Raw genomic sequence first — 9,744 nt, 5'->3', positions numbered from 1 at the left:
CTTCAGAGTTTATCTTCTAACTTTTTGACCTGCTGTGGATTCTATCCACTCGCCTGCTTTCTCCAGAGCTTTCAAGCATATCACACTGTTTTCATCAGCTGTCCTCGCGAGTTTTCATGGAGGTGAGTCTGCTGAAATGCACGCCTGCAGGACTTCTCGATTTTGTTGTCTCAAAGAAGACTGCATGAAATGGTTGAAAGCTCCAGGAGCAGCTAGTAAGTGGTCCTTGAGTTAGGACTTTTGTCACGTTACAATTTCCAAGGTCACCAATGAACTTTTGATGCTTAATTAATTGATATTTGTTGGATATTAACGTACAGTGCTCTGCTCATTTGACTTGTAATAGTCACTCATTTATTTCTGATTTATATAATGGGTGAAAACATCCAGTAGGTGGTGCTACACATGCACAGACTAATTCTAGTATCATTATTAACTCCCATGATTCAGGTCAGGGCCATTTACAAAAAAAGTAAAAGTAGAAGTTTGAAGTGGCAGAAAAAGGAAATACTCAAGTGACAGTGAAACACAATGACAGACTGAAAATCACCAGCTGGTTAAAAGAGCAGCTGCAACATCCCGGTTCAGACGGGGACTGTGGCTGAAACTATTCACTCTTTTTTTTTTATTCTACGGAGAAAACTGTCAGATTGAAAGATGGTTTGACTCTGGAGGACGTGTCCTTTTCAACTTCATCCTCCAAACCAAAGTTGAAAATAGAGGGGAAATGTTGCTCAAGGCCTGGAACAGCTAAACTGAATATTAAGGCTTTATAATGACCATTTTACACTTAGTGTTCACATAAAACTTTATTCCTTTCCCTCTGACCGTGAGATGCTTTTTATAAAATAAGAAGTCATGTCGAGGTGATGAACCCAATTTACCTGAGCACAACCTTCCCAAGAAAACATATTTATTCATTTAATTGTTCAGTTCAGTTTATCTCCTTACACAGAGCCAGGAATATAAATCTGGTGGAGAAACACTGAATTTCATCATTTTATTGAGGGTATTAACTGTTTACAGTCAAAGCCCCAAATTCCCAGAAACAGAAAGTGAGGCTACCGTCCAGTTTTATAAATACACACACATGGTATTTAGTAAGTTTCCTCTGTTGAGGCAGATTTGTGTCATTTCTTGTGTGAACGGTTTGACAATCAGGGTGTAAATGTGTGATCTGTAAATATAAAACACCTTCTACAAATACAAAAAAAATGCATTCGTAAACTCACAAAAATGTCTTGCTAATATAAAACACGGCCCTGAGCCTCTTCTGTGTAAAACGGATCTGCAAAATTCACCTGCCAAAGTGCTGACAGGCAAGTTTCCTCTGTGTAAGGAGATGAATCAGGGCTTTGGCAGGTGGGGAAAAAAATGTATAGCCTCTTGTGGCCTAAACGAGTATTACAAAAACAAACACTGACCAAAAAGAAAGAGAAAAACTTGCCTTTTAGGGCTTAAAGAAAAAGCCACTGTGCACTCCCTGCTCAGCACCAAACTGCAGCAGCTTGTGCTAAACCTTGAACTGTGGTGTTCAGAGTTCAAAGTTTAGCTTGCGAGACCAAAATAAATGACCTGAGTTACATTAGGAAAAAGCAAACAGACGGGGGGTAAACACAGACGCAGCCCTGAAAATGCTGAACTGTGACACACATGCACAAACTCCACTGTTTCAGATGTGAAACATACGACCCAGTTTGCAGCAGAACAGAGTCGTAAATCAGGATTCATGTCAAAATGGTTTCTCAAGATTCATGTGAAACACGCCAGGATTTTTTCCGTTTCTCTTAGTTTGTTTAGTTGCTCAGTTTCAGTCACACAGACAGTAAATTCTGTGATTAAACCAAGTGAAACCTCATGTGTTTGGACTCTGGTTCATAATATCTGGATGACACCTGCAATGTGAGCAGCACTTCAGCCTTAGAAACAAAGTCGTCTGTCAGTGTTTCCCTTTGGTACAGAAGTCTTGACAAGAATTTCCTTTTTTTTTTTGTTTGGCAGAAACATTCATGACTTTAGCGATCATTCCTTATTGAGCTCCACCAAGAGATTTCAGCCGTGTGGGAGCCTGTTTTTGATCTGACACTGTTATTCTGCACAATTGATTTCATAAACCAGATTGTTTTGATTCCACAGTTAAAAAAAATTTCTAGGAGAAAGTTACATGTTTAAAACTAAAAGTATGATGTGCAAGATTTTTTTTCTGCAGCTTGTGAAGTGCCCAGATCTTGTACATAAAAAAATATTCATTATGCAGGATATTCCATTTCAGAATAATATAAATTATATTATTAGTGATGCAGTAATAGTCTGTACGTCACTAATGTTAATGTTAAACCAGTCAAATGCAACACTACTTTATAACTCATTTACAGGGATGTGCCACTTTTAGAAAAAGTTCACGTATTCTTTTATTATATATGATAAAATATTTTTTTAAATTTATTATATATATATAAAATAAATAATAAAATAAATTAAAAAATTTCATTAAAATATTATTACATATAATCAAATAAAAAATATATAATAAATTCAAAAAAATCAATCATGCTGATATATATGTTTTTTATTATAAATAACAGATTTATTATGCATAATAAAATAATACAAAGCAAACATTCTTCAGAGTCAGCACTGTCTGCGTGTTTGAACTGTGCAGTGGAGGGAAGGGCACTGACCAGCTGTACTTTGGCTCCATGCAGCACAGAGATGAATACATTTGAAATAACTTACTTACTTACTTTTTTTTTACCAGCGTGCACAGGGACATGTGGCTGGTACAACGTGCGTGAAGAACACTGAGTGCGGGTCGGGTGAGTTGCCAGATGACTTCTGCTCAGACAGCAAGTGATGGATGGTGATGTGGTTCAGCAGCAGGAAGCACGAACTGTTCACAGTGTCATAAGAAGGAACAGTAAATACATTTTTACTGATAGAGAGTGGAGATGTAGGAGAAGCAGCTCGTTCCAGAAGTATTTTTCCCTTTTTCCTGGTTAATGTGTAGGTCTGTGCTATGGCAGCCATTTTGAATTATTTCAGCTTCATTTCTAGACAGCACAACAAACAACTTAGACAACCTGTCACTCAAAGTGGCCACACCCTCAATTATGCAGAACTTTAAGCCTTAACAAAATGTAAACAGGTGAGTTAAATAAACAGTTGTCATGAAGGAGGAAATTACCTGGTTTTGGTACCAGGGTGTAAACATGTTTATTTATGCTTTAAAGTTGGGACATTTTAACACGGGAGTCAATGGGGATTGACTCACTGTTGGAGCCAGACTCTAGTGGTCATTAGAGGAACTGCAGTTCTCAGCACCTCTGTGTTGGCTTAATTTTTCGTCCTGCCAATGGGAAAAGCTGGACTCCTAGATGAAAATCACACACCCAAACTTTAGTGGCACATTACTACATTTCCTTGAACTGATCGTTAATTATGACGTCTGAAATCAGCAAATATTTACGCAACTCCTACGGATACCTGGCTGGTTCTTCCACATCAAACTGGGAAAACAAATTCTTTGGGAACAAAGTTGGAAACACTGAAATAGTAAATGTTTGCTGTCATATAAAGATTTCATTGAAACTAAGTGGAACTGCACTTGAAAAACACCCCAGAAACAAAATATCTCATCTTCATCTTGTTTGACCTTTACTGTTTTCTACCCTCACACTCTCTTCCCTTTGTGTTTCTTTGCCTCAAATTTAATTAATAGCTATAAAATGTGTAGAGTGAAATGTTGTGTTTGTGCATGTAGACACGTGTATACATGCTCTTATGTATGTACACTAAACACATCATTGTTCTTCCTCATGATTTGCGGGCCTCTCTCCGTTTGTTCCACTCACACACTTGGATTTATCTCTGTCATTGTGAAAGACCGAACGTCCGAACAGCCAACAGCTGTTTGACTTTTGAACACTGGCAGCAGATTCAGTCACATTAAAAAAAAGAAAAAAGAAACGCAAAACTGTGCGAGTGTGAAAGCAGATGAGTCACGAGTGTCGTCCAGGCCCCTGCAGCGAAAGCGTTGGTTTATGATCCCGCTGCAGATGTATTCAATAAGTCGCAGGAGTTTCACATTAGTGCTGGTGTTCGCTGCAGCCGAGCAGGAATCGATATGTCGTCCGCACAACATGTGAACATCCCAGAGGAATCTGCTGAGCAAGCTGCTTAGCAGATTTTTACAAGCTTTGACAGCTGAATAAAGTATACTGATGAAGACCATGTGATATGGTTTAAAGCCCTGGAAAAGCGTGGAGAAACTGAAGTTAATGAAAATCTAATGGTCACTGGAGACAGACAGAAGTCATGTGAGCTTCAAATAAATACTGTAAATGTAAATACAATAAATAGATCAACAAATGTATATTAATCCGCATTTAATAAAACACTACAAATCCCAGCTGTTTAAGGAAATCACTGAGCCTTTATAAAAAAATGAAACTATATATTTGTCTCCTGTTTAAAGGAGTTATTTGTGTAAGTTTTGCTATTGCTACATAGCTAACGTTAGCATTTACAGCTATTTAAGTACCAGTTTAGAAGAAATTTTAAATTCCTTTACTGGCCAAAAGTTGTCTCAGGGGTGGAAAGCAACACCAACGTTAACTCTTGTCTCCACCACGTCTTTTGTTCTACTGAAGTTAGCACGCTAACCAGCTAGCCTCAGCCTGTCTCGTCACTTTCCGATAGCGAGTCACTGTAGCCTTCAATCTGCCCTGACAACGTAGCGCTGCTCAGAGGGCGAATAATAACCTCTTGTCTTGTAAACACAACAATGGTGGAAGCTTCTGTCAAGCGACAATCACCACCACACAAGAAACCACATTAGGCGGCAGAGAAAACGTAAAAATTAACAGATTATTTTGTTCTTTTCATGAGATTTGTTGACAGTAAGAAAACTATAAAAAGGTAATTCTGTTGAATTAATTAATGTGAGCATGTAGAAAGGATGTAGTAAAATATAAGACTTTTCCAGTGATGATACTTCTTATTAAAAACCAGTTATTTGCTTAAATATTAATTAATCTAACCAAAATTAAAAATTAGTCACAAATACATTCAATTCTTTTTGTTTTTCCAATGCTTTTATTCCACCTTCTTCCAGCTCTCTGCATGTAAGTAACACAGTACATGCAGTAGACAGTACACAGTACAAAGATAATTTGGGTTTAAAAGTGCAATCCTACTCAAACATTTCTCAAACACGCTGAGTCTACAAAATATCAGCAACCACCCGCTCTGTGCATGAAGTAAACTATGCAGGTGAGTCCAAGTGAAATCAGCGACCGCTTATTGATTTGAGAAGATGGATGTGCAAAAGAAGAAAAAGAGAAAGAAAAACCAAGGCTGTGCAGCTTATCAATAGGTAATATTTGTACACTCAACAAGGCTGGTTGTTAAATTTGTTATTGGTTACAGATTTAAGATCGTCTGAGCAAGTAGATGTCTAAAAGTTCCCACTGGTAAAGTTTAAAAAAATCCAGTCAGGGTGATTGATTATTCTAAAACAAGCCATTAAAATATCATACAAATATATATTTTTTGTAAAAACAAATAAAATGATGTAAATGGGTACATTTTTGACATTTAAAACAAAGGGTAAAATAAATAAAAGATCACCGATAAAATCACCGCATCACACAAAATCAATATACGTGCATTACAGATATTGTGACTAATGCTCATGTATCCTCTATGTATTGCAAATGATGTGCTTGTAGTTCAATAATTCTGTATTCGGCAGAGGAACTTGTGCCTGAACAAACTTTACATATAACTTTTAAATGAGTAAAACTAAAATAAAAAACTTGAAGATGTTAAAATGTTAAGGGTGCTCAAGCATTGTTTCAGTATTTGTAACCTCTGCTCCTTCTCTTTGCTTTGTCTTTTTGAATTTTACCACACGGCTATCTTCTTTTATGTCTCTTTTTTCCTACTTTCTCTTTCCTCTTTAACACTTCGTGCCTCTGACAGTTGACTGTAATCTAAACCAATGCCTCAGATTCAATCACGCTTGACCAAAGCCTGTCTGTTATGAGTGTTCAAAGGCTGAAAGTCACCACCACGCTTTTTTTTCTAGCATTGTTCCCAAGCTCTTTAATTGATTTATTTTCTGTTCGATTAATGACTAATTTGTGAAAATGCTTTGTAAAAAATACATTGTCACAGCATTGTTAATAGTAACCAATAGATGTTGATATAAGTCATAATTTAGATGATTGTTTACACCATCAGTGCTACATCTCTCCGACAGTACATTAGCAAACTGGACCAAATGATTCCCCCTGGTAAAAGGGAAGCGTATGTGTTTTGGTGCAGCACAGTATCAGTGGAATGATAAGACTTCTTCAGTGATAACTTATCGAGCACGACACAAGACAATTATGACGTAATCTGGAAAGATTTAAAGGTCAGGCACACGGTCTTCCCTGTGCTTTGGACTGATCCCCGCAACCTCCATCATTATCTGTTGCAAAAGCAATACATCAGATAAAGAGTCTCATCGCCAATAAATGTATTCGTCATAGTGACCGGTTCAATCTATTTCTACTTCTGGAGACAACTTTAAGCGCAGAAGTTCTGCAGCTAATCTTTAAATAATAGTTTTCTAAAACATAATAAGATAAAAAGTCAGGCAATAGATAAGAAGCTATGCAGACATCAGGCTAACTTGTATCATTTCTGGAAGCTAGCTCAAGGCTACGGCAACTGGCAGGACAGAATGTCTGAGATTAAAAACAGTTTCTTTTGTTTTCATTTTGAATCACAGTCTCAGCTTTGAGATCAAGGCTGGAAGATTTTGGTCCATGGCAGTAGAAATGCAAGTTGTTTGCACCTTAGTTGAAAGACTTCCTCACTGATTATATCAAAAACTATCCTGGAAAATATCAAGTATAAAGGCTAAATGACTCTTTTGTTATATTTTTGCACTTTACCCATTGCCTCGGTCCACCTCCTATTAGCTTCATATAAGTGATATTTCTCACTTTTTAACTTTCTTCTTCGTAAATCCCTATAAACCTTTAGATATCATCAGAAACGTATTAGCACATATAAATAAAAAAGTATGATTTTTTTTTTTATATATAAAAGCCTGGATAAGTTCATATCTCAGTTATCAGAACCCCTAATAAGGATTATGGCTGTACACTCATGTAAACACGCTGGTTGTGTCCCGGGACGTCTAATAGTTGACGGGCTCTGAGACTGAACGGTGGCTGGTGGAGCAGTGTCCCGCCCTGAAGACGACAAGAAAGAACAGAAACACAGAAAACTCAGTGAAATGGAGTTCAGCGTTCTCACAGTATTAAATGATTTTTGATGAATAATAACTTTCCCAAAATAATATTCCCAGTAGATGGTGCCATGAATTAAAGGATATTCTTATATTTATTAGGAACATATTATGAATAGTGTAGCATAGCACACTGTTTGTCAAGATTCCTCGGGGGGGAAAGAAACGAAAAAAAGTTTCTTGTGTCATTGATATAGATAGATATTTTGTCCAGACTAAAAATATATTTTTAGCGAGTCTTTGATTAACTTACTTTTTGTCATTTTTTCTTCTGCTGAGTAGCTATGTTTCCTGTATTGCCATCTTACACATTATTAATCGATTGGTTGAAATAACCTTTCCAGAGATGTAGTTTCTATCAATTCAAATTACATATTTTTTCATAAATTTTCTTAAGAAATAATTGTATTCAGTTACATTTTATGTGTCTTTGCTAAGTATGTTTATGTCTTGCTACATTACAAGTCACATCTATGAAGCTAATAGGGTTATTTTCATTGAATATTCATGTAGAAGTTTTGTATAAAAAGATAAATTCAAGTCATTATACATTAAAACAATAAAATGTTGAGTTAGCTAACTGCCTAACCTACTAATATGTATCCATGATAACTTCTTCACGAATTGTGCTAGCTAATATACGTGCTAATCTAGCTAGCTAGCTGGATAGTTTACTGCATTCACACTTTTTAACCAAAAACTGACAGAGGACATGACACTAAGATTTTTAGGGCACTTAAAATCCTGTAGTCCTTGTGGTAAGTGTTTTTGCCTCAAGGTGGCACTAGTTAACTCGACAAGGACTCCAATCATATTGATTAGCTTTGATGCAGCCGTTATTTTCCAAAATGAACGACCTCAACGTGTTTTTTTACATTTACTTTCACTTTGTACACCAATAACTTTACTTTTTCTTTCTCAGTTACCTGCAGAGTCCTGTGGAGCATTCATAGTTGTTTTGGCAGTAAGCTCCGAATGGTTTACTGTTCATGATTCTCCACAGCGGGGTCATCCGAGCTATCCTCCTCAGTGTGTGGACTCTGTGTTCCCCCCTCAAATCCGCACTCTGGTCAGAGCCGGCCTGCACCTGAGAGGCCAACGGACCCGCACACACCTGACAGAAAGGTACAGAGATGTGTATTAGAAAAAGAAACAAGTACAAAACAAGGCACACAGCAGAATTGGCATTGATTTATTACAATAATTCTCCATAATTCAGCTCTAAAGTATCCCTATGGGACACATGAGTGCATGCTGAATCAATGTGGTAAGATGATACTTCACCTAATGTGCTGATTTGGAGGCACATTAGGCAAAGACATTTTGAAATTATTGTGTTTTAGCAGTGCACCGACTGGATGCACAACTGGTAAAACACGCACAACAAAAATCAGCTCCTCTGACACAATAATGTCAACCCAACGTCCACTTTACTTGTTCTGGGGCCAAATCCATCATTTGTATATCCATCCTTCCTCTGATTCAAGATCTTCAAGTCAAGACAGTCCACTCACCTGCTGAGCCAGCATTAACAGCACAATGCACAGTGCTACTGCCGCTTTCCTTTGAGCGAAAGAGTGTTTCTCCTGCATCTTTCCGGTGGAGTTTAATACCCTCAGGTGTTTGGGGATGAGACTCTCTTCCTCTTAGTGACCTGCTGCTGCTCAGCCTTGAGTAAATCTGACCTCGACCTGGCCGATTCTCTGATCTCCGGCACTTTAGAAACCTCTTTGGGACTCAACCAGTCCAAGGAGTGAGTCTTTTTTTTTTTTTTTTAAGTGGTTGTTTCACTAGTTTAACGCTGTAAGTCTCTTCAAGTCAGCCTGACTCAGCAAACTCTGTGGCTGTGGCACCGGCAAAGAAGGCTGGGCTGTCCTTTATATAGACAGGCCATGATCCCAGGAGAGAAAGAGCGAGAGGGAGGGAGAGAGAGAGAGAAAGAAGGAGTCACAGTCCACGCTGTGTCGTCCACCCCTCACTCCCTCTCTCTCTCTCTCCCTCTTTATCTCTTTTTTTGGCCCAAATGTGACAGTTTGTGTTTGCAGAAAACCATCAAGTCATTCCTCTAAACGAGGCCATCCAAACCTCCTCTCTGTCACACACACACAGAAACCCACGCTTTCTCTTTCTCCACTTCTTCTTTTACATATGTAACGAAAAGGTAACGTGAGCACAGGTGGACCAGACACAGCACACGTGACTGCAACGTAAAGCGATGGCAACAGAGAGACTCAGCTGAGTTTAAAGGGGTTTAAAGAGTTCACTGAATGTGTGTGTGTGTGTGTGTGTGCGTGTTTCCATTTCAATGCCACAGTGTGTGTGAATGAACTTGCAGTAAGATAAGGCTTTTATCAATCTGCAGTCTCAATCTGTGTGCTGCAATATATCTTTGACTGACCTGACGCAATCGCACAGTCCCCCTTATACAATGCAGACGACAC

General features: G+C 38.0%; 1 protein-coding gene across 1 annotated transcript; it reads right to left on the bottom strand.

Moving 5' to 3' along the window:
- Positions 1-5,071: 5,071 nt before the first annotated feature.
- Positions 5,072-9,178, bottom strand: leap2 (liver-expressed antimicrobial peptide 2). The gene is made up of 3 exons (XM_023422723.2): positions 8,818-9,178; positions 8,230-8,417; positions 5,072-7,247 (listed from the first exon to the last, which is right to left on the bottom strand). The coding sequence occupies exons 1-3, from the start codon at positions 8,893-8,895 to the stop codon at positions 7,193-7,195; spliced, it is 321 nt and encodes a 106-aa protein (XP_023278491.1). The 5' UTR covers positions 8,896-9,178; the 3' UTR covers positions 5,072-7,192.
- Between the last annotated feature and the right edge of the window lie 566 nt (positions 9,179-9,744).

This window comes from Seriola lalandi, unplaced genomic scaffold (genome assembly GCF_002814215.2).
Source record: "Seriola lalandi dorsalis isolate HSWRI2012SDOR001 ecotype SW California unplaced genomic scaffold, Sedor1 jcf7180002054684, whole genome shotgun sequence".
NCBI classification, from domain to species: Eukaryota; Metazoa; Chordata; class Actinopteri; order Carangiformes; family Carangidae; genus Seriola; species Seriola lalandi.
Note: the sequence above shows the minus strand (reverse complement) of the source record. Positions and strands in the feature narration are given on the sequence as shown.